This window comes from Artemia sp. Qi Xiang Cuo, chromosome 15 (genome assembly GCF_049724085.1).
Source record: "Artemia sp. Qi Xiang Cuo chromosome 15, ASM4972408v1, whole genome shotgun sequence".
Classification (NCBI taxonomy): Eukaryota; Metazoa; Arthropoda; class Branchiopoda; order Anostraca; family Artemiidae; genus Artemia; species Artemia sp. Qi Xiang Cuo.
In genome coordinates this window covers 9758991-9786040 of record NC_142808.1, presented here as the reverse complement: position 1 = coordinate 9786040, position 27050 = coordinate 9758991, and the positions used below count along the sequence as shown (strand labels likewise).

The window sequence follows — 27050 nt, the reverse complement described above, 5'->3', positions numbered from 1 at the left end:
CCTTAACCTCCAAGGTCCCTCTCCCCAACCTTCAAGGCCCCCACTTCCAGCTTGTTGGGCCCATTCCCCCATTTTTTATACTTTTTTGAAGTTTATTTTTTTTAACTTTTTTTTTGATAATTTTATTTCAACTTTTTTTTACATGTCTTAGAATGACATAAAACATACTTAAAGCATAAGAAATTCATGTTTAAGCTATATTTCGTAACGTTTGTAGATGTGTGTTGTCTGGTTTTATTAATAATATTTAATTTTTAATAAAGTTGGGTTTTAATTTTCAGAAATAAGAACATTCATGTTTAAAATACATATGATTTTATTAATAATATTTGATTTCCTTTTAATAATTGGGTACATTTTTGCATATTTTTTTACATAAAGTTGGGTGTTAGTTTTCATAAATATGAACATCCCAGTTTAAATTCCAACTTTTTGGGGCCCATCCCCCCATTTTTACACTTTTTTGAAGTTTATTTTTTTTAATAGTTTTTTCAACTTTTTTTTTACATGTCTTAGAATGAACAAATTCACAATATGGGATAAGTGAGATGGTTTTGATTTGAACCACCAATGACCTCAACCTCCAAGGTCCCTCTCCCCAACCTTCAAGGCCCCCACTTCCAGCTTGTTGGGCCCATTCCCCCATTTTTTATACTTTTTTGAAGTTTATTTTTTAACTTTATTTTATTTTATTTTATAATTTTATTTCAACTTTTTTTTACATGTCTTAGAATGACATAAAACATACTTAAAGCATAAAAAATTCATGTTTAAGCTATATTTCTTAACGTTTGTAGATGTGTGTTGTCTGGTTGAATTAATGATATTTGATTTTCTAATAAAGTTGGGTTTTAATTTTCAGAAATAAGAACATCCATGTTTAAAATACATCTGATTTTATTAATAATATTTGATTTCTTTTAATAATTGGGTACATATTTGCTTATTTTTTTACATAAAGTTGGGTTTTAGTTTTCGGAAATATGAACATCTCAGTTTAAAATACATCTGATTTTATTAATAAAATTTTCTTAGCTAGGTTTCTTAACCTTTCTTAGATGCGTGTCGCATAATACTCATGATTTGGGATGTCTAATTTGCTATTTTGGACTTTTTTCTGAGCTAGATTTCCTAACCTTTCGTAGGTGTATGTCTGGTTTTGTTAATAATATTTGATTTTCTAATAAAGTTGGGTTTTAATTTTCAGAAATAAGAACAACCATGTTTAAAATATATCGGATTTTTTTAATAATATTTGATTTCTTTTAGTAATTTGGTACATTTTTGCATTTAAAAAAAATAAAGTTGGGTTATAGTTTTCAGAAATATAAACATCCCAGTTTAAAATACATCTGATTTTATTAATATCATTTTCTTAACTAGGTTTCTTAACCTTTCGTAGGCGTGTATTGCATGAAACTCATGATTTGGGATGTCTTGTTTGCTATTTTGGACTTTTCTGAGCTAGATTTCCTAGCCTTTCGTAGGTGTATGTCGGGTTTTATTAATAATATTTGATTTTTTAATAAAGTTGGGTTTTAATTTTCGGAAATAAGAACATCCATGTTTAAAATACATCTGATTTTATTAATATATTTGATTTCTTTTGATAATTGCTTCCATTTTTGCATATTTTTTTTAATAAAGTGAGGTTTTACTTTTCAGAAATATGCACATCCCAGTTTAAAATACATCTGATTTTGTTAACAATATTTGATTTTTTTAATAAAGCTGAAATTTAATTTTTAGAAATATGAACACCACAGTTTAAAAAAACATCTGATCTTATTAATAACAATGATTTTTTTAAAATAAAGTTGGGTACATTTTTGCATATTTTTTTAAATAAAGCTGAATTTTAATTTTCAGGAATATGAACATCTCAGTTTAAGAAACATCTGATTTTATTAATAACAATGATTTTTTTTTAATAAAGTTGGGTTTGATCCAAGTCCTTATTGGATACATTTTGCATATTTTAAAGAAAAAGTGAGGTTTTAGTTTTCAGAAATATGCAAATCCCAGTTTAAATTACATCTGATTTTATTAATAACATTGATTTTTTTAATAAAGTTGAGTTTGATCCAAGACCTCATTGGGTACATTTTTGCACATTTTTTAATAAAGTGAGGTTTTAGTATTCAGAAATATGCACATCCCAGTTTAAACTACATCTGATTTTATTAATAACAATTGATTTTTTTTAATAAAGTTGGATTTTATTTTTCAGAAATATGAACATCGCAGTTTGAAAAACATCTGTTTTATTAATAACATTGACTTTTTTTTAATAAAGTGGGTTTTTTTTTATTGAAATGCACATTTTCAATATAATTTTCGTGTCTAAAATTCCTCTATTATCAAAATGATCTGAATATTGTTCTCGTACGTAATGGTCAATCTACTGGATATGGTTTACCCTTTACTAACATTTCTCCAAGGGAAGCCAAATACACATTTTCAATGTAATTTTCGTGTCTAAAATTCATCCATTATTAAAATGATTTGAATATTGCTCTCGTATGTAATAGCCAATCTGGTGGATATGGTTTACCCTTTACTAACATTTTTCCATGGAGGGCGACCGCGGTTTATCGACATTAAATTATTAAGAAGGCTATTTTATCTTTGAAAAGATATAGTACAAATGGATTGCAAAAAACATGAAATAGAACTACTACTAGCAACATGCTGCAACATAAGGACACCTGAGATCAATACAGATACGTTTTATCATGAAAATACCTGAAAAATGTTGAAGGTATAGTAAGAAAGGCTTGCAAAAACATGATAATAATACTAGTACTAACAACTTACTGCACTACTAAGCCATTTGAGGTCAACAAAAGTACTTTTTATCGTGAAAATATTAGAAAATTTATAGATTATACTATGAGTGACATGCAAAAACATGAAATACTACTACAACTACTAGCAACTCACTACAACATAAGGACACCTGATGCCTATACAAATATGTTTTATCAAGAAAATATATGAAAGTGTTTAAGACATAGTACAAATGGATTGCAAAAAACATGAAAATGGAACTACTACTAATAACTCACTGTCACATAAAACCACCTGCGGTCGATATAGATAAATTTTATCGTGAAAATATCTGAAAATGTTGAAGGTATAGTAAGAAAGGCTTGCAAAAACATGATAATACTACTAGTACCAACAACTTACTGCACTACTAAGCCATTTGAGGTCAACAAAAGTACGTTTTATCGAGAAAATATTAGACAATTTATAGATTATAGTATGAATGACATGCAAAAACATGAAATAGTACTACTACTAACAACTCACTGCAACATAAGGACACCTGGGGTCAATACAGATACGTTTTATCATGACAATATCTGAAAATGTTGAAGGTATAGTAAGAAAAGTTTGCCAAAACATAATAATAATACTAGTATTAACAACTTACTGCACTACTAAGCCATCTGAGGTCAACAAAAGTAGGTTTTATCGAGAAAATATTAGAAAATTTTTAGATTATAGTATGAATGACATGCAAAAAACATGAAATACTACTACTACGAATAGCAACTCATTGTAACATTTGGACACCTGAGGCCAATACAGCTGCAGTTTATCAAGCAAATATCTGAAAATCTTTAAGATATGGTACAAATGGATTGCAAAAAAACATGAAAATAGAACTGCTACTAACAGCCTGCTGTAACATAAATCCACCCGAGGTCAATATAGATACGTTTTATCATGAAAATATTTAAAAATACTGAAGGTATAGTAAGAAATGCTTGCAAAAACATGATAATACTACTAGTACTAACAACTTACTGCAGTACTAAGCCATCTGAGGTCAACAAAAGTACGTTTTATCGAGAAAATGTTAGAAAATTTATATAATATAGTATTAATGACGTGCAAAAACATGAAATACTACTACTAGTAATGGCAACTCACTGCAACATAAGGACACCTGAGGTCAATACAGCTACATTTTATCAAGAAAATATCTGAAAATATTGAAGCTATAGTAAGAGAGGCTTGCAAAAACATGATAATACTACTATTATTAACAACTTACTGCACTACTAAGCCATCTGAGGTCAACAAAAGTACGTTTTATCGAGAAAACATTAGAAAATTTATAGATTATAGTATGAATGACATTCAAAAACATGAAATACTACTACTACTAATAGCAACTCATTGGAACATAAGGACACCAGAGGCCAATACAACTAAGTTTTATCAAGAAAACATCTGAAAATGTTTAAGATATAGTAAAAATAGATTGCAAAAAAACATGAAATCAAACTACTATTAACAATAGTAGTTCTACTATTAACAATAGTATATATATAATATTACAATAGTAATATATATATATATATATATATATATATATATATATATATATATATATATATATATATATATATATATATATATATATATATATATATATATATAAATATATATATATATATATATATATATATATATATATATATATATATATATATATATATATATATATATATATATATATATATATATATATATATATATATATATATATATATATATATATAATATATATATATATATATATATATATATATATATATATATATATATATATATATATATATATATATATATATATATATATATATATATATATATATATATATATATATATATATATATATATATATATATATATATATATATATATATATATATATATATATATATATATATATATATATATATGATCAGTATAGTCTGTAAGCGGTTTGCTTAAATGTCATTCGACTTATTTACTGAAGTAAAATTTAAACAATCTTTTTTCTAAGTTGGTAGTCCTTTTTTCTTGCACCCAAATATTTGTTGTCATTTCACGGTTGCTAAATCGATACAAATCTGAGATCCTTCCGGTAGATATGTAACTATTGTTTGACATCGTGTCATAGATAAGGCTTATAATATTACAAGACAGTCGGCTACCTGCTTTACATTCTTTCTAGTTTGTATCATTATTCTATCATTTTACATGCTTACTCTGCTTCTAAATACAGTTTAGAGAATGAAGAAGGGTTAAGTACTTCCTTTAACTGTTCATGATAGTGGACAAATCAACAAGTAGAACAATAGGGAATTTTTTTTTTAGTACTTATGTATTATACCAAATACACTCAAGAAGTAAAGTTGGCTTACTCACAATAATTTTTTTTTTTTTTTTTTTTTTTTTTTTTTTTGGCTTGTTTCACCCCACGTCAACCGTTTGGTTTTGGGTGAATCATATTGATTTTTGTAGTTAAACTTTTTGTTAATTAAATATATCACTATCACAAAATAAAATATACCAGAACATGACGAATATATAATATTGTAGTTTATATAATAATATAAATTGGGTTATATATTTCCACATTAGGAGGGGGAATTAAAGTAATCGGTACTTGTTATGAGTCCAGTACTCACACAAGAAAGATTGCACCGAGAAAGACCGAGATTTTACATGAAAAACAGGTTTTCTATGCCTTGTGAGGTGTTGCTTACTCCGTGACAAAGAGTTAAACTTTAGTGTTTTGGGGTTGAAGGGGTAAAAAAAGATACCTAAGTAAGGTTACGTATTTAATATATGCTATGTTTTACCAGCCGTCATTTGTCTTTGTGGCTATGAAACCGGTTTTCTGAGATCTTACATTCAGGAAACTTCTTGACTGTCTTTGGTATAATACATAAGTACCTTTTCTCTTAAGACAGTGGAACTTTAACCTTAAATGAAAATTTCGACCCTATATATCCAAGGGCCGGCATCAGCAAAAAATGCAATAAAAATATAAAAACTTACATTTGATGGATGATACAATGCATTGGACATAGACAGAATGCATTGGACTTGTATAATCTGGGTTATATATTTGCACATTAGAAGTGGGGGTTAGGTTAGGTTACGTTGGGTTGAGTTGGGTTAGGTTTCCATAATTTCGGTCTAAAGTATTATTTTATCATTATGTTTTGTTATTTTTCAGTAGGATTAGTCTAACTTCACTGTTTGGGTATGTTTCCAATAAACGACAAGCACCCTTACGTAGATTTCATGCATGTAGAAATGATTAGGTTTAAGGGTACCTACCAAAAGTCGCACCCAATAAAATTATCCCTCAATCTTCCACTATTTTTCCCCGAGTGACTAAAGAACGAATGCTTTAATTCAAAAGCAATTAATAAAGAGTTTTTTCTTTATTTTCACAAAAAAAACTGTCTATCTTTTCACCGAGCGAAGCTCAGTCCCCTGGTATTTCAAATACGCGAGGAAACATAATTTTTTAACCTTTGTCTTACCATGCTATGCTAAATCAAACTCCAGCCCCCAAAATCACGGGAAGAAGAAACTAAAGAAAAAAAAATCCTATGGGATATTCTATACCATTCTACCTGTATTTGGAATATATTATATTCATGGATTATACCATGTATTTTGGAATATCGGTAGAAAAATCCAGAATCCCTTTTTTTCATCTTATTTATTGGTCTTACTTTCTCTTTGGCTGCCTAATAAGGGGAAATAATTTCTGAGACCACGCTGGCTAATCATGATAAAACAAAAAATCGCGAAGAAATGAAGAAAACGAGGACAATTAACAGCCAGTGAAAAATTGAAAAATTATGCAAATTTTTCGGTCATGACCTCCGATTGACCGTCCTCAGCGTAGAATAAAACTGATAAAAATATAAAACACCAAACTTTAAAATAAAAACACCAAACTAAAATTTGGCGACCCTTTCATAGTAACGGTGAAGGTCTTTGAACCGAAATATTTGCATAATTTTTCAATTTTTTCACTGGCTGTTAATTGTCCTCGTTTTCTTCATTTCTTCGCGATTTTTTGTTTTATAAGGGGAAGAACTTTCCAGAAATTGTCCTGGGAAATTCTCCACGAAAGGGGGTCCCGGGGGTGAGGCAAACTGCGGCAAAATTTTCTGGGGAAAGTTTCAAGAGTGGGGGGTTTGCTGGGAACCACTGGGGGTAAATACGCTGGACACCGTTTTTATGTCTAAAATTCACATATCCGAATGAAGCTCAGTCCCTAAGTACTAATCGCTTTTTTCGGTAATACACGTCACGGAAAAATTTTCGACGTAATAACTTAAATTATGTATTTTTTCTATCAAACAGTTCGTGGTAACGAACTGTAAGTAAGGAGCGACCCGGCTCAATGGTAACCGAAACTCTTGAAAACGGGTTTTTGATACCAATAGATATATCAAAAGAATCAGATTTCAATGCTGATTTCAAATATATAACTTTCATCAAGTTTAGTGCTACTCATCAAAAGTTACGCGCCTGAGAAAATTTGGCTGATTTTCAAAAAAAGGGAAAAGACCCCCTAAAAGTTATAGAACCTTAATGAAAATCACACCATCATAGTCAGCGTATTAGAGAACCCTACTGTAGAGGTGTTCAAGCTCATATTTGCAAAGATGTGAAATTTTTAGTTTTTTGTCAGAAGGGAGATTACGGATATGTGTTTATTTATTTTTTTTTCAGGGTTGATTGTCTCAATCATGTGGTCCTAGAATATTTTGACAGGCTCATTGGAACGTTAATTAGAAGTTATGGGATTTTTTCAAAATAACAAAAAAATGAAGGGCAACTAGGTCCCCTCCCACGCTCATTTTTTCCCAAAGTCATCCGATCAAAATTTTGAGATAGCCATTTTGTTCAGCCTGGTCGAAAATATGATAACTATGTATTTTAGTATGACTTAATCCCCCGAAGTCCCCGGGGGGAGGGCTAAAAGTTATGAACTTTACCCAATGTTAACATATAGTATTGGTTATATTGAAGTATACATAAGTTTTCAGGAGGGTTTTTTCTGGTAGTGGGGGTGGGTGGGTAGGGGGTTATGTTGGAGGATCTGTCCATGAAGTAAGTTTTCATGGGGGAAGGGAAGTTGCCATGAAGGGGGCGCCAGACTAACCAGCATTATTTATTGGTTATTGGGAAATATACAGACATTTTCAGGAAGGATTTTTTTCTGGAGGGTGGGGCTGTAGGAGGGGGTTACTCGGGAGAATCTTTCCGTGAAGGATGTTTCTTTGGCGTAAGGGAAATATCTTTGAAGGGGGCGCCGGATTTCCAAGCATTATTTAAATTAAATTAATTAAAATTAAATTGAAATTAAATTTTAAAAAATAAGTTTTTTTCAACTGAAAATAAGAAGCAACATTAGAACTTAAAACGAACGTATATGAGGGGGTTCTCCCCCGAGTCAATACCTCGCTCTTTACGCTACAGTTTTTTAGTGCTTTCAAAAGAGTAACTTTAGTGTAACTTTTAACGTAAAGAGTGTGGTATTGACTAAGGGGAGAACCCCCTCATATACGTAATAACATATACGTAATAAAAAAAACAATAAAAAAACAAGCGATACGCCTCAATAGTAATCGAAACTCTTAAAAACGGAATTTCGATGTCAATAAATGTATCAAAAGAATGGGTTTATAATTCTGATCCTAAATATATAAATTTTATTAAGTTTAGTATTACTCATCAAAGGCTACGAGCGTGAGAAAATTTACCCGATTTTTTTAAAGAGGGGGGAAGCATTCCCTACAACTGAAAGGATTTTAATGAAACTCACACCGTCAGATTCAGTGTATCAGAAAACCCTATTACATAGGTTTCAAGCTCATATCTGCAAAAATCTGCCACTTTGTATTTTTTGCCAGAAGAAAAATATACGAATATAGAAGTTAGTTACGTAGGTTAATTTGTAAATTACGTCATAACCAAATTTAGAGACATCCATTTAGCAAAAGATAAGTAAAATTTTTATGCAAATTTTGTTTACTTATTCAATGACGGTGGGCCAAAATAAAAGCTGCATTAACAAAAAAACGATCAGAAATTAAATAAAAAAAACAAGTTTTTAAACTGAAAGTAAGGAGCGACATTAAAACTTAAAACGAACAGAAATTATTCCGTATATGAAAGGGGCTGTCCCCACCTCAACGCCTCGCTCTTTACGCTAGAGTTTGTCTCTGTCTCACAACTTTATTTTTTAAAACAATAAAAAAACTTTAGCGTAAAGAGCGAAGCGTTGAGGAGGGGACAGCCCCTTTCATATACGGAATAATTTCTGTTCTTTTTAAGTTTTAATGTCGCTCCTTACTTTCAGTTTAAAAAGCTTGTTTTTTTTATTTAATTTTTTTCAAAGACCACACCACTCTTCTATGACAAACAAAAAAACGTTCAAATGCGGAGAAGTCCATCTATTAGACAGTCTGGACCACAGTTCATATAATTATCCAGTAAGCTTATCGCAGATCATTTGTGGTCTTCGTTCTCGGTGCGAACAAAAAGCTCATCCCACTTCTTCGTGCAGTTACTAATAGCGGGTTTCCACTTGTTTCCGATTGTTTCGCGGCTGACTTGTCTACCCGTGAAAAGATCTGACGCCGCTTATGTTTCTACGTTCTCTGGAGCACTCGCACCCCGGTCCGGTTTTTTATAATGGGTGAGATAGGGAATGATCATATTGGATAATTATATGGACTGTGGTCTGGCCAGTCTACAAAAGTCTGGATATTTCGATCAAATGTACAGTGATCATCATCAGCAGATATACTAAGTCATTAAAATTAAAACTAACAAATAGTTTACGCTTCATTGACTAGGGCTTTGAGAGTTCAGTAACAGGGTTCATCGAAAGTCTTGAGCTGTAAATTTTCTTCTTTAACATTGCCTAAATGTAAGTTGAATTTCTTATAGAGGTGGCAAAAAATAGGTGACAGAGATGAAAAAATATCTAATTTAAGACATAACGTCGAAAATACGTCGTATATATGGGGAAATGGGATCAATCAAGTGTATAACTATAAGTTAAACATCTATACATAATAAATATAATAAATAACTATAAACGTAAATAAATAAATAAAATAATAAATAACTACAAAATAAATATTAATATAAATAAACAACTATAAAAAATAAAATATATTGTAAATAATATAATAAATAAAATATAAATAAACAAAATAAAATAAATATATAAATAACTATAAATAAATATAATTTCTTTTGCAATTTGAATAAGAGGAAGATTTTGCCACCTGTATTATTTCCACCCTTATATCACCTTTATGGCACATTTATTCATTTCCACCTTTATGCCACAAGCCACATATATTGCCACCTTTATGCCACATTAGAAATTCTGCTTACATTTAGGCAATGTTAAAGAAGAAAATTTACAATTCAAGATTTTCGATGAATCCTGTTAATGAACTCTCTCAAGCAGATCTAGTGAATGAACCGTAACCTGTTTGTGGACCGAAAGTGATTATTTTGTTCTTTATAAATATGTTAGTTTTAATTTTAATACTTCAGGATTTCTGCTAATGACGATCGCTGTACATGTGATCGAAAAATCCAGACTTTTGTATCTGCTTTTTTTGGCTAATAAATGGACTTATCCCTATTTCAAATCTTATTTTTATGTCACGTAAACAAAAATATTTAGGATAGATTAATAATTCGGCAAGATATGTATGCACGTAGGAATGCTAAAGGTGAGGGGTACTATATGCAGCCTCCAGCCTCGAATATCGATGATTTCGCAGATATTTTAAGATGTTCCTATAGATATTCATAATATCCAGCAATCTTCATATAATTTACCTTTTTGTAAATTTTTTTATGCCCTCCCCCATCTTCAAATATGAACTTGCTCAATAAACGAATCCCTAACACTTAAAAGCTAAATGTACAAATATACAAAGACCCCTCCCCATCTTCAAATGTGAACTTCCTGAATATACAAATATACTGTGACCTAGTATGATTGTATAGTGTTTTGTTGAAGTTTGATTTATTTTTGGCTTTTTACATAAACTCCATCTTTATAACTTCTAATCTTGAAGTAAAATAAATTTGTAAGACATTACTAAAATAAGTGTTTGGAATTTTTCGACGGGCTTCATGTAAATGAGTTAAATTGTTCAAAGTATTTGACTTATTTTTGTTCTACAAGAAAATAAGACATATTGATAAACAAGTATCGATATTTCAGTCTGGACAATAGCGTTGAAGCAAAGAATTAGCGTAATTAGCAGGCTGTCCAAGTCTTTTTTTCAAAAGCGACATCATGGAAGACCTCCTACCAAGCGAAACGCATGAAGACTGGTCAGTTGCAAGCCGGCATCTGTCAAAAATCTATGTCAAAATCTCATTCGTGGGATCTGAGGTTTATACATTGACGCCATAGGAGGCGATGGAGTTTGTCGCATAGCCTTTTTTCTTGTACTTTGTCGCTATCTTTGCAAAAAGCCGCGGCCGATACTTATTTCCTTAAGTTATTTTTCTTCTTCACGGTTCTTAGCCAATCCCAGTTATGCAGTCAAGTTTTAGCAAAGGTTAATATTCTTAAGACATCTTGCAAGGTCGTATCCAGGCTGTGGGTTTCGGGGTTTGAACCCCCCCCCCCCAAAAAAAAAATATTCCAATCCAAAAAAATGTAACAGAATGCACAATAAGTTTTTGATACGTTTTTTAAGCTTTTGCAACACCCGAAAAAAAATACCCCCCTGAACAAAAATCACGGGTACTTACGTGTTATCCCGACAACGCTCAAGAAGTGAAGTTAAGTTAATCATAATGAAATATACCTAAATAATGAAAATATGATACTTTAGTAACAAAATTATGGAAACTGCAACAGAGAATTATGGAAAGCAGTCGCCCAGAACGCATTATATTAAATACCTAACAAACTCTATATATTTAATATTTAATTAGAATATATTGGAATAGTAGTTTATCTCACTCTGACTAAGCTGATTATCTTAGAGTCCACACAGAAAACCGGTTTTAAGCAGATTAAACTTCCTGAGTACGGTCGGGATAACGCGTTAGTACCAAATCCAGAATGGGTCCTTGGGTGCTTGCCAAGTTTTTATTTGGTTTTTTGTCTAATTTTAACGCAAATATCATCAAATGCTTTTTTCCTTATTATATTCAGTAAACTGATATTTTATTTTCAATTTTCAATATTTTATTTTCAATTTTATTTATTTCCCTTTTTCCAGCTGTTATGGTTTTGAAATGCAGCAGCGTCAACTTGAGCTTTTATGACAATAAACTAACAGAGCTTTATTGCACGCATCTTTCATAAGTATGTCATTTGAAATAAAGGAATAGCTATGAGAGGGTGGATTGGAAGAACTGACAAAGGGAAACGAAACAGAAAAATATGTACTCTTTATTATTGTATTTACGTAATGATATCCTCATTTAAAATCTAAAACACACAAAGCAAGGGCGGATCCAGGATCTTTTTTCGGGGGGGGGGGTACTAATTTTTGAATTTTTTGGGTTTTTTTTTACTAATTTTTGACTCAGTTTTCGACTAATTTTACTGATTTTTACCTAGGTTTTACTAATTTTCGACTTATTTTCGACTCGGTCAAAAATTTCGGGGGGGGGGGGGGTTAAAACCGGGTTACCCCCCCCCCAGGATACGGCCTTGACACAAAGGTCTCTATGTCAAACCATCTAATCAATAAAATCCTATTAACACACGATACTATCAATGGCCTATTCACGATTTTTTTTTTGAAGGGGGGGGGAGAGGGGTACACAAAACTTTCAAAATATCAGAAAATTTGTTTTGTACGATTTTCTTAGGTTCTGACAAGTCATAACAAAATTTTAGGGGGAACGGGGTTCAAACCAGGTAGCCCTACCCCCCCCCCCCCTCGAATACAACCTTGACTACTATGCACTTTTAACCAAAACTGTCTGAGCATAATTTATATTCTTCTTTATTCAAACGCTAGGCATTAAACTTACTTTAGACCTTGCTTTTCCCCTTCCTTTATTTATTTATTTACTTTCATTACACTTTATTCCTTGCCTTGGCCTAGAAGTCTGATTCTGGACATAGAATCAGTGGCGGATCCAGGGGAGCCTACCCCTAACGTAGTCTAAAGTAGTGTAATTTACTTAATTAACGTAAGTTTGCTCCTAACGCAAGTTTATTGGATCGACCTATTTTGCGCCCCCCTCCTTAAAAAAATCCTGGATCCACCCTTGCAGAGAATTGAGCATTGCAGGAAGTAAAATGAACTTCAGCATTGGATAGATAGAAAATTATGCGCTTGGACGGTAACTCTGAATAGAATTAAATTTTAAAAACAAGCTATTTTTCAAATTTAAGGAACCAACTAAAAAAAGAAGAGAAATCATCCTGCATGTGGGGGGACTGCCACCCCTTAGCAGTGGCGTCAATTCATGAAAACTCCAAGGGAAGGTGAGAATCTAAGGGAGGGGGCATTTTTTCCTATTTTTTTCAACGAAAAAAATTGGGAGGGGGGCATTTTTTCAACGAAAGTACTAAACAAAGGTATTTTTCTAAATCTAAAGGCTGGCTTAACTGAAAGCACATGAGGAATAGGAAAAATATATTTGGGTTCTATATTGAAGTGTTTTTGTCGTAAATTTATTGGTTGAATAAATTGATTGATTGATTAATCATAGGGTAGTCCACGCGGAATAAATTGATTGCATGGTAGTCCCCTGCTTAGTTTTTGATTCTTAGATTTTTTTTTCTTTTTTTATGTGGATCATTGTATTTTATTATTTGTTTTCTTATTTATTTTTTTTTCTCTCTTGTGTTGAGTCTCTTAAAGGTGTGAATGTATGATGTTGAAAATGTTTTTGTGTCTTATGTATTTGTTTCATTTTTGTTTTTCTCCTGTTTTTTTCCTGGCCATAGAGTCTTACGGGGGAGTTTATAATGAAGTGTATTCTGTTGAGTTTATTCATTGAATAAATTGATTTGTTGATTGAATTAATTTTCAATTCTATTTCAAACATATGGACTTAAAACTTGTTAGTTTAAAGCGAAAAAACGAACAAATAAACCATTCCCTTTTAAGATATAAGATCGTCCTTATGAAATCGAAAGATATGAGATCGTCCTAAGGTTAGCAAACAGGAACAAAAAACGCGAAATCAACCATCACTAAATAGATATATTTTTTTTTTTATTTAATATTGTAAAGGCAGATACAATAAAACAAAAAAAATATAGAATTAATAGTTTATAATAATCTCTATTGGCATCCATTTTGAGATTTTTTGTAAGCTAGTTTCTGATTTCTGGAAGTTTTAAATTAGCTCATTAACTTTCAATAAAAAAAACTTTTAAAATTCAATGTCTTTGGTAGATAGCCAGTATTATTATGGGGTGGGGAAACTAAAAAAGAGGAAAGGTAAGCTAATTAGACGGAGAAAAAGAGTCTCGAAAGTGGTTCATGCGTATCCATACCTGGCATGGGCACCCATAGGCTGAATTTTAGGGGGGCAGGTCTAATCGGCACTCCCAATGCTATATAAATGAAATTTCAAGACAAAATATCACAGGCAGCGCGATAGCGCTGCCTAAGTAAAGAGCGTTGTGGGCACAATACATTTTTTATTATTGTTAGACAAGGGCACATCTTATAGAAATAAATGTCATAAAAACTTCAAAAAGAGCTCATGGAGGTAAACCAGCCCCCTCCCCCACGTTCATCACTTCCTCAAATACATACAATCAAAATTTTTAGATAGCCATTTTCTTCAGCGTAGTTTTAAGTTCCGTAAATTAAGACATTGAGGATGACACCCCCCCTCCTCCTACAACCCTCAGGGCAAGGGTTGTAAGTTATGCCCTGGGGGGATATAAGGTTTTTAATAGAAAGGGTGGTTGTATAAACCTCGGACGGGGCTCATTTGATTGGTAATCAGAAGTTCTATTGGCCTTTTTAACAGTCGAGTGATTGAAGGTGAACCAGTCCCCCTCCGCCCTACACCAATCATTTCCCAAACACATCCAATCTGAATTTTTAGATAGCCATTTTACTGTACGTAGTTTAAAGGTCCAGAAATTATGTCTTTGAGGATGAACCCCCCCCCCATAACACTCAGGGCAAGGGTTGTAAGTTACGCCCTGGGGGCATATAGAACTTTCATAGAAATGGTGGCCGTATAAACTTCTGAAAGGGCTCATTGATTGGTAATTTGAAGTTATAGTGCTCTTTTTAAGAGTCAAAGTGATCAGAGGGCAAATAACCTGCCCCCCCCCCCCACACACACACACACGTCGCATTTTCCCGAAACCCATCTGATAGAAATTTTAAGATGGCCATTTGTTGTCGAAGAAACTTTGAAAAGGGCTCATTCGGTTGGAAATTTAAAGGGCTAATGGCCTTTTTAACAGTCAAAAGGGGTTGGAGGTGAACCAGCCCCCCCCCCCGCTTACACCTATCATTTCCCCAACCACTTCCATTCAAAATTTCGATATAGTGATTTTGTTTGACGTAGTTTAAAAGTCCAGAAATTATGTCTTTGTGGATGAGAACCCCCCACAGTCCTCACGGCAAGGGTTGTAAGCTATGCCCCGAGGGCATATAAGCTTTTTATGGAAACGGTGGTCGTATAACCTTCGGAGGGGGCTCATTGGATTGGAAATCGGAAGTTTAGTTGCCATTTTTAAGAGTCAAATTTGTCGGAGGGGAGCAATACCCCCCCCCCCCCCTCAGTTATATTTTCCCCAGATACATCCGATAGAAATTTTGAGATAGGTATTTGTTCAAAAATAATCCAAAGGTCTCATAACACGGCCTTTGGGTTGATACAACCCCCCAGAGTATGGGAATAAGGGTTGTAAGTTATGCCCCGGGGGCATGTAAGGTTTTTATGAAGGGATGGTCTTTTGAACTATAGAGGAGGCTCATTTGATTGGAAGTGTATAGTTCTAGTTCCATTTTAAGAGTCAAGCGTGGTGGAGAAAATAGCCCCCCCCCCCCACCTCCATGATATCCTCTTCTCCCCTTACACATTCGATCGAAATTGTGAGATAGCCATTTTGTCACCAATAATCCAAAGAGAATATAACAATGTCTTTAGTAATCAAATATAAGAAATATTTAGGCGGACGTTGAACTAAATCAAAACAAACTATGAGCATGTGAACTTTCAAAAAGGTGACAAACTAATATCTCAAGAACAAAATATATTATTAAGTTAGACCTAAAGAGTAAGTTGTGGGGGATGTTGAACTAGCCTGAAGGCACTATGTGTGTACTTTTAATACTACCACTACAGTTACTGTAACTAATGACGCTAAGAGTATTAAGGCGAATTTCTTAGGAAGCGTTTAGGGGGAGTACGGATTAACCTTAAAAACTGTATGCATGTAGGTTTTTAAAAGGGGCATATAAACAATATCATAGGCAGCACCACTCTATAATAGCTAGAAATAACCTTGAAACATTTAAAGAAGCTAATTCGATTCAAAACTAAAAGTTCTAGTGTCCTTTCTAAAAGTAAAAAGAGATTGGAGGGCAATCAGCTCGTCTCTCAAGCCGATTTATTTCCCAAACATATCCAGTCAAAATTATGAGAAAACTATTTTGTTAAGCATAGTAGAACGGTCCAGCAACTATGTCTTTAGGGGTACTGGGCATGTCAACCCTCCAGAATTATGTAATTGGCCCATTATGCTATATGACTAAGGGCTGCTTTAAAACTAAATAAAAAAGCGTTGTGTTTGCGGTTGCCAATAAGACACTTCGGCAATGTATCGAGAACAACTGGGGGTATTAATTGAAGCTTTTGGGGCTACTACTGTTGCTACATTTGCTCTTACAATTTAAATAAACAAATAGAGTGTAAGCGTTTACAGGTTGTCAGAGAGCATAGACAGAATCTTTTGGGGATGATATTAAGTTTGATTTTTTCAGGTCAACTTGAGGCAATGGTGGATCCAGGGGGATGGGTGAGGAGGCACCCTCCCCTTAACGTAGTCTAAAGTAGTGTAATTTACTTATTTAACGCAAGATTGCGTAAATTAAACTTGCTCCTAAAGCAAGTTTATCGGATCAACCAATTTTGCCCCCCCCCCTTAAAAAAATCCTGGATCCGCCTCTGACTTGAGGAGGTCTAAGATTAAAATGAAAAATACTATTTGTGTCAGAATTAAAAATCGTTGAAAAAGTTTCTCCCAACATACAAATAGCAAGCCAAACTATGGATTGTTATAGAAAAAAAACGAAAAGATATAAAAAAAAAATCAGGAAAATTACCCATGTCAATAAAAAACGAATAGAAATTAATTTAAAAAACTTTTTCCACAAAAAAAAGTTTTTCAAAGAAAATTTAAAAGCTCCATTAAGCCAAAAATGGGCAGAAATGAAGTCAAGTAGTCGTCCAAGCGTAAAACTATCACAAATCACTATCAATAAATAAATGAAACTCAAAACAAACAGAAATTAGAATAAATGGCCGATTCAAACTCAAAACGAGCAAAAATTAATATTAGTTGGACTGATAATCCCTGTGCCTTCTCAAGACCAGAACATAATTTGCACTTTATTGAAAACAGAATAATTTTACATGTTTTCCCTTTTTTTTACTTAAAAAAAATACAAAAAATTTAAGACATTAAGGAATAAATATCAGTATAGGTATATTAAACTGACAATCAACGGTAATTTTTTTTTCAGTAAAGCCTAAATTACGTTCTGGTCTTGAGAAGGCATGGGGGTTGTCAGTCCAAGTAATGTTAATTTTTACTCGTTTTCAGTTTCACTCGGCTTTTTATTCTAATTTCTGCTCGTTTTGAGTTTCATTTATTTTTTGACATGGATTTGTGGTAGTTTTACGGTTGGAAGATTATTTGCCTTTATTTCTGCCTATTTTTGGCTTAATGGAGCTCTTTACTTTTCTTTGAAAAACTTATTTTGTGGAATTTTTTTTTAAATTGATACAAATAAAAGGCAGCGTCATTCAGCCAGGGGGGCTGGCACCCCTTCCTGCCCCCCCCCCCTTATGCGCGTTTATGATACCTAGGCTCAAATCTCACGGCAGGGGCGTAATTTGCTTCGGGGCAAGGGAGGGGGCAGCTACACCACCCAGACTTTGGTTTGCCCCCCCCCCCAAGATACCATTTTGCCCCCCTCCCCCAGCTGAAATTTAGTTTCTTCAAAATCCTGTCAAAACCGAGATAAGCCTGCATAATTTAAGCATCCATAAGAATGGGTCAGTTTTCTTTAGTGCTATTATTTTTTTTAAGATAAATATAAAAGATTTTCGTTATATTTATGATAAAACCAGTTTTTCATTATTTGTCTATGTCTATCTTATAGATGGCATTGTAATCTCACAATTAATATATTACGGCATCAAGACACCATTTTCAAACAGTTCGTGGTAACGAACTGTAAGTAAGGAGCGGCCCGGCTCAATGGTAACCCAAACTCTAGAAAACGGGTTTTTGATACCAATAGATATATCAAAAGAATCAGATTTCAATTTTGATTTCAAATATATAACTTTCATCAAGTTTAGTGCTACCTATCAAAAGTTACGCGCCTGAGAAAATTTGGCTGATTTTCAAAAAAGGGGTAAAGACCCCCTAAAGGTTACAGAACCTTAATGAAAATCAAACCATCATATTCAGCGTATCAGAAAACCCTATTGTAGAGGTTTGAAGTTCCTATTTACAAAAATGCAGATTTTTACATTTTTTGCCGGGAGAAAGATCACGGATGCGGGGTTATTTGTTTGTTTGTTTGTTTGTTTTTTTTTGTTTTTTTTTCCCCAGGGATGTTCGTATCGACCCAGTGGTCCTAGAATATCGTGGGAGGGTTCATTAGAATATATAATAAACTTTAGAATTCTTTTTTCGAATAAAATAAAGAACTAAGGGCAATTAGGACTCCACCCCTGTTTATTGTTTTTACATAATCACCCGAGAAAAATTTTTAGGTAGCCATTTTGTTAAGAAGGGTCGAGAATGCGACAACTAAGTCGTTCCGGGTGACATAATCCCCAAAAGTTCCCAGGGGGAGGGCTAAAAGTTATGAACTTTACCCAATGTTAACATATAGTATTGGTTATTAGGAAGTATACAGAAGTTTTCAGGAGGTTTTTTTTCTGGTAGTGGGAGGGAAGGGTGTGTCGGTGGTTATGTTGGAGTATCTGTTCATGAAGGAAGTTTTCATGGGGGAAGGGAAATTGCCATGAAGGGGGCGCCGGACTTGCCAGCATTATTTATTGGTTATTGGGAAGTATACAACCATTTTCAGGAAGGATTTTTTCTGGAGGGGGGGGCTAGAGGAGGGGGTTACTCTGAATAATATTTCCGTGGAGGATGTTTCTTTGGGGTAAGGGACATTTCTATGAAGGGGGCGCCGGATTTCCAAGCATTATTTAAGAAACATTCAGAAATTAAATAAAAAAAAATAAGTTTTTTCAACTGAAATGTAAGAAGGAATATTAGAACTTAAAACCAACAGAAATTATAACGTATGTGAGGAGGTTCTCTCCCAAGTCAATACCTCGCTCTTTACGCTACAGTTTTTTTTGGTGCTTTCAAAAGAGCTATCTATTCTATTTATACAGCCTTTGTGAGTCAGGGTTTGTGAATCAAATTTTGTTTTAAATTTCAACTCACAGAACGTTTTTTGTACGACCGTGATAATCTCCTAATATAATTAATAGCATAGACTTAATAAAAAAAAAACAATAAAAAAACAAGCGATGCAGCTCAATAGGAATAGAGAATTTAAAAAACGGAATTTTGATATAAATAAATTTATCAAAAGAATTTTTTTATAATGCTGATCCTAAATATATAAATTTTATTAAGTTTAGTATTACTCATCAAAGGCTACGAGCCTGAGAAAATTTACTCGATTTTTTAAAGAGGGGGGAAACATCCCCTACAAGTGAAAGAATTTGAATGAAAATCACACCGTCAGATTCAGCGTATCAGAAAACAATATTACGTAGGTTTCAAGCTCATATCTGCAAAAATCTGCAACTTTGTATTTTTTGCCAGAAGAAAAATATACGAATATAGAAGTTAGTTACGTAAGTTAATTTGTAAAGACATCCATTTAGCAAAAGAAAAGTAAACTTTTTATGCAAATAAAATCTGCATTAGCTAAAAAACGATCAGAAATTAAATAAAAAAACAAGTTTTTTAATCTGAAAGTAAGGAGCAACATTAAAATTTAAAATGAACAGAAATTATTCAATATATGAAAGGGGCTGTCGCCTCCTCAACGCCTCGCTCTTTACACTAAAGCTTGATTTTGTCACACAACTTTATTTTTTTAAACAATAAAAAACTTTAGTGTAAAGAGCGAGGCGTTGAGGAGGGGACAGCCCCTTTCATATACGGAATAATTTCTGTTCGTTTTAAGTTTTAATGTCGCTCCTTACTTTCAGTTTAAAAAACTTGTTTTTTTTATTTAATTCAGTTAAAATTGTAACCAGTGTTTCATTGGTTTCATTGGTTGTACTCTCACAGTAAATATACTACGACATTAAGACACCGTTTTTCAATTAAGCACTGCAAGCACTACAATCTTAGCTCCCCAATTTTCCTCACCTCATTATCAGGAGCTAATTAGCTTTCAGATTAATGGATGTGACTATGTTTTGTTTTGATGATATGTTTGATGATATGTTCAAACATATCAATGGATGATATGTTTTGAGCTTGAAAATTTAAATATCGGTATTGGTTAGTAAAATTTAATTTATTTCCTTTATGCACTTAAATACAAAAGTTTTATTCTAAAAATTTGCATTTGTTGATATTGATGTTAGAATCTAAGGGGCCTTTATTTTATTTTCCCCACCCTAAGTAAGCGACGCTACATAGACCAGCTAGCCCCAAAAACATATTGATGTTATTCAAGGATGTATCCAGGGTTTTGTTCGGGGGGAAGAGTATTTTTTCGGGGGGTTGGGTACGGAAACAACTTTAAAAAATACATAAGAAAATAGTTGATATATATTTGTGTTACGTTCTTACGAGTCGTAAAAAATATTCAGAAGGGGGATTCAAACTCGGTACATCCTCCCTGGATACGACCTTTGTGTTAATGAATAAGTAGCTAAAACATATAAACGTGTCTTTTTTTTAAGAAATTTGATGACGTGAAGATATTCCTTTTGAGCTTTTTGCGCGTAAAACTACCTTAAAGGTCTTATATCTAAAACAATGTTATTGATTCTTCACCCCTAATAACAAACTTGAAGATAGAAACACTTGAAAACAGAACAAATCATTGTTAATAAACTACAGCACATAATTCGGTGTCTTGAATAAAGAATTATAAAAGGATAAAGAAAAACTGGTTATGATAAATAAATATAAACCGGGGCGTCGTGGGGGGGGGGGCAAGGATAGCCCCCAATAATGTGGAGAAAAAATTATTATATATCCTATGACCCTTGACTAACCGGATATGGACCCTTCTTGTCCCCCCAATAAAAATGCAGGAGATTCGCCCCTGAATATAAATATAATATGAATATATGTATATATATATATATATATATATATATATATATATATATATATATATATATATATATATATATATATATATATATATATATATATATATATATATATATATATATATATATATATATATATATATATATATATATATATATATATATATATATATAACAGGGCCTTAAAACACTCTATGATGTTTCTGTGCAGGGGCGTCGTTCGGGGGGGGGGGGCACCAGGGAGGCAACTGCCCCCCAATAATGTGGAGAAAAACATTATTAGATATTCCATGCCCCTTGACCATCTGGATATGGACCCCTCTTGCCCCCCCCCCAATAAAAATGCTGGAGATTTTCCCCTATTTCTGTGCCCTGTTAGTATCAAGAATAAAAGAAAAAGTCGACACATCAGTGCTACCCATGCAAAAGCGTGATTTTCCTTGTTCTTCAAGGTGGAGGGGGACAAGTTTCCTTCTTAGGGTTTTCATCAATGGTGATTCCAAGGGTGTTCCCTTTATTTTGCTCTGATAACATTTTCGAGGTGTTTCAGGAAGGGGCATAACTCAGGGGCGTAATTTGCTTTGGGGCAGGGGTTCAACTGCCCCTCCCGGACCTCGGTCCCCCCCCCCCGACCCAAGTTTGCCCCCTAGCTGAAATTAGTTTCTTTAAAAATCTTGTCAAAACTAAAATAAACCTGCATAATTTAAGCATCAAAAGAAGCGGATCAGTTTTCTTTGGTATATATTTACCTTTATAGTAGCCTACTATAAAGTATCTTTATAGTTCTCTATAGTACTTTCATGGTACCAAATGGCTCATTTTTCAGTTGTTATTGTCATTTTCGCTTGAATTAGGAAAATTGGCTCCAACTTCCCCCCCCCCCCATTATTTTGACGACATTACACCACTGGCGTAGCTCCAGCACTTTCAATGGGGGCGGGGGGGGGGGCAAAGGAATCTACATCTGGAAAGTCAAGGGGCATGGGCTATATAATAAATTATTTCCAAATTACTGGGGGGCATCTTCCCCCTTACCACACCCAAACGACGCCACTGGTTTTAGGTTCTTTTTAGAAATCCCTACAAATTTGTTTCAAAATAACATTTTACTGTTAAAACTAATGAAAATAATACTTACCATTCCTGAATCAACTAGAAATGACAATTTATCTCGCCAGACACTTTTTCTAGAAACACATTTTGAAACTTTTAAACTGTGGGATGTTTTGAGCCCTTTTAAGGGCTCAAAATGGAATTGCCCCAGGAGCAATTATTGAATTTGTAAAGAGCATCAAGTGATGGATTCACTTTCTTCCTAGCTAAATATATGAAGATGTAAATATTTACCCAATTCTAAAAGTAACAAGTAGCCATTATTTATGATGCTTATTTTATTTCCACGATCTACAATTATATACAACTTAAATTTTGTAAAGTTATTACGATAACTTTACAAAAAAAAAACTAAAAAAAAAGCCCCCAAGAAAAACTCACCAGTGAGGTGCTAGAAGTATCAGCTAGTGCCATCTGTTCCATTAAATTCGAGACACTATTTTTGTTCACCAGGAGGTACTGCGATTCATTGGCAAGGGAGAGCCTAGTTTTATTATCCTCTTTCTTTTGTCTTCTTACGGCTGACTGCTGAACTAATCTAGAGGACGGTTCCAGAATTTAATCATGAACTGCCAAAGGAAGATTCGGTGTATTTATAATAGGAAATAAAGCCTATTCCAGCCGTAAATATATAGTTTGCAGCTTCACCAGTAGGCAGCCATTAGTATAGTAAAACTATGAGGGGATCATATATCTATATATATATATACAATATATTGTCTTGACAATATAAGACAAGATATTGTCTTTCTGGGCCTTGTTTCGTTTTCAGGTTCTTTAATAAAAAGATGGGAGTAGGCCTTAAATTCAGGTTTAGAAGGTTGAATGTTCTAATAATAAGCATGAAGTGAACAAGAAGGGCCAAGCTGATGCACGGCATTTAAATTTTCCTAATTTTAGCTTTTTTGTGCATTCTTTCCGGCTATTTTCTGTGAAATAATGCAAGTAATCGAAGAATTAGCCTCCTAGGCTCATTAAGTGCATTAATCATGACGATCCGATACGGAAAAGCCACATAACATAAGGCTAATTCATTTTGGTTAGTTGCATTGCCATCTAAGTCTATTAATTTCAAAGTTCAGATGACATTGCTGCTTGACGCCAAAGTCTAGATGTGGATGCCCATACTCTTTGCGTAGATATTCAGCAACCGCCGGAAAGCAATTCTTTTATTCCGTTTTGTATCATTAATCACGCTCTATGTTTTGTTTTTCTTGTGTTGTTTAATAGAGAGAGAGAGAGAGAGATTTATTCTAAACAAACAAACAATTTAACATTAGTTTAGCGGCCACCCCAAGAAGTAAAAACTTGTCCAAGGGGGTGGCGAAAATACACTAAGATAACAAAACAATAAAAAAAAACAATAACAGAACAACCTATCTATATCAAGTCCCCAAACAGCACCAAAAACCTTACACCTTAACAATTTCATTAAAATTATTATCATATTCATAATCATAATCATCACCTCCAGGAGTCATAAATATTTACCAATATATTTAAAAAAAAACACTAAAATTCATACTTACCAAAAAGCATCCCTTTAATTACTATCTTAAACGTAGAAATTTCACCTATATTTTCAAAATTTTGATCATAATCGTCACCTCCAGGAGCCATAAATATTTACCAATATATTAAAAAAAAAAAAACACTAAAATTCATACTTACTAAAAAGCATCCCTTTAATTACTATATTAAACGAAGAAATATCACTTATATTTTTTAAATTTTGATCAAGATGGTTCCAACTTCTGATCCCCATATGAAGCAAAGAAAACATCGATTGGGCCAAAACAAGCAGCGGAATATTAACCTCTACAGATGACCTAGTATCATAATCATGGACGGAGGATCTCAGGTTTGCTACTATCGAAACACGGGAGGTTTATACCTCTCTGAATCCAAAATGAATAGAAGTTTATACAGCTCCCGTAATCCGGAAGCTGGCAATATCTTTACACGCTCATACGCGTTTCGTACCGAATCCCGGGTTTGTAGGCCATCTAACAGCCGAACAGCGTTGTTTTGTAGAACTCGTACTGGCTGAACAATGTAAGGAGATGTTCCAAGCCAAACGCTAATGCAATACAATATATATGGATGGATAAGGGAATAATAAAGAAGGCGCATGACAAAAGGAGGAAAAAAAATGCTCGAGTTTTCTCATTATACCCAAGTTACGAGACACAGTTTTACAAACATACTGTACATGACACTTGAATGATAAAAATTCATCAATATAAACCTTATAAGAACACACCCGCTTTAAAGTTCCATACTGTCTTACAATATCCTTAATCCATGGATAAAAATCTGATGAACGGGAAAAAATTAGTCTTACCCAGATTAATCTTTAACCTATTTACCTTCAAGCTGGAATTTAGCCTTTCAACAGTATCTTTCATCGATGTCTGAAGTAATTCTTCTGTCTTCGCGGTACTAACAGCAACTGTGAAAATAATGCTTAATACTAAGGCTTAATTTTTTTCCTGTGTTATTAGAAATAGTGTAATTTAGTTGAGGCTCTTGCCAATACTATGAAAACAGTTTTAAATAAATGTATCTTAAATCTTGAATACAAAGCTTCTGTTCAACTTGTGGACCCGTGCACTTCTTTTTCTCTGCAGCCGTAGTCTGGCTCCCTTGTTTAAACCGGAATAAAACTATAGGCTCCTTAAATGCACCCTTCGGACTCTTTGCTTCTCTTAAAGATTTAATGCGTTCCAAAGGCAAGTCATATTTTACTTTGTAATATTTAATTTTTCTGACGGCTCAGATTCAAAACTTCAAGTGGTAAGTAATAACAGCCCATTTTTTGTATTTGTTCCTTTCCTGTTTTTTCCTTTGCTTTCCTGTATTTTTTCCTTTCCTTTCCAGAAGCAAGGCTAACATTTAAAATGCCCACCCTCGGAGAAATATTGAATCTTGTATACATCTTTTCATCAAGCAGTAAAACATTTAAAAGCCCTTAACTTCGGGTACCAATTATTTTTGCATTTCCAAATTAAGAGAGGTCTCTCTTAAAACTATACTGCCCTCACCACTACATTACACTTGAAATACTGGAGTTCGTAAGCCCTTAAAAACATCTGAAGCTGAAGACTAGGTTGAACTCCGAACAAGTCCCCTCTTCCGTCGTTACGTACCTTTCTTTGCCCGTTTAAAACCTGCGATAGGCTGAAATACTAGGCTAGTGGAGGGAAAAGCTGAGGACAAGTTGATGTTTGGAGGTCTTGTGTAGGGATATTACATAAGGCGGTGTCAAATGGAATAAGATGATTGGAATGTATGCGAGTACTAGTCAAGGTACTTGTTTACCCTTCTTTTATATCTTATAAACCTGCTTTGAAGCTTGTGCTTTTACATTGATACACACTAACACGCTTACACACATGTAGCCTATCTATATGCATACATACATATATATATATATATATATACATATATATATATATATATATATATATATATATATATATATATATATATATATATATATATATATATATATATATATATATATATAAAAGTGTTTGTTTTGCATTTTATTTTATCTTGTTCAGGTTACCTGTAGCCTTGTGACCCGAAAATGTTCTGGAGCCATTGATAAGCTTCTTCTCCGCAATCATTTACATCAACTGAATCACCACAGACTCTTGACTTGCAAACTTTAGCTTCAATCTGATTGCCTTCCAAGCCAAAAATAATGTTCAATGGCTTAACTCCTGAAAGCAACTGGACTTTAAGAAACATATTATGACTTGATAAGCGAAAATTAATCTGAGAATTTTTTTTCTAACAATGGAATCTGAGTCTTCCACTTTTATTTTTTACAGAACTTGTTTGTAAATACAAAACCAACGCTACGGAATAAAGTCTGCTAGACAGTCCAAATCTTTATTGAATATGGCACTGCCTTAATTAAACCATTTAGGTGCCAGATTAACAAACTCTAACTTTTAAATATTTGATGTTTTAGTATCAAAATGTTTGTTTCACGTTTAAGCACCAAACATTTGTTTGTTTCGCGAAATATTTCTCGCATTACGACAGGCCTATGGCTTTCTCCTTTATTGGATAAAATAAATAAAATGAAAATCTCATTTAAAACTTCAACGTTTGTTCTATTCAACCAATTGAGCAACTGCAAAGAGAGAGAAAGAGAGAGAGAGAGAGAGAGAGAGAGAGAGAGAGAGAGAGAGAGAGAGAGAGAGAGACAGAGAGAGAGAGAGACAGAGAGAGAGTGAGAGTGAGAGAGAGATAGAGACAGAGAGAGAGAGAGAGAGATAGAGAGAGAGGGAGGGGAGAAAAGAGAGACAAAGAGACGGGCAAATAGAGGAAAGAAGTTTAAGGAGGGAAAGTGAGATATATATATTAAGAAATTGAGAGAGAGTGATAGATTAAAAGATAGAGAGAGAGAACCAGTAAGATAGATGGATAGACGAGGAGAGAAGGAGAGAGAGATAGAGAGAAAAAGAGAGAGATAGAGAGAGAAATAGTGAGAGAGAGAGAGGGAAAGAGGGAGAGAGAGGAAGTGAAATAGGGAGAGAGGGAGAGGAGAGAGGGA

At 33.4% G+C, this 27050-nt stretch overlaps 1 protein-coding gene across 1 annotated transcript in view; it reads right to left on the bottom strand.

Annotated features, from left to right (window-relative positions):
- The window catches only part of mal (molybdenum cofactor sulfurase), a 133377-nt gene that overhangs the window by 17669 nt on the left and 88658 nt on the right, over window positions 1-27050 (bottom strand). Inside the window, exons 10-11 of the mRNA XM_089101088.1 lie at window positions 26052-26208; window positions 22862-23018 (exon numbers count right to left, since the gene is read on the bottom strand). Coding sequence (XP_088957214.1) covers window positions 22862-23018; window positions 26052-26208 — 314 coding nt within the window. The remainder of the gene's footprint in view (window positions 1-22861; window positions 23019-26051; window positions 26209-27050) is intronic.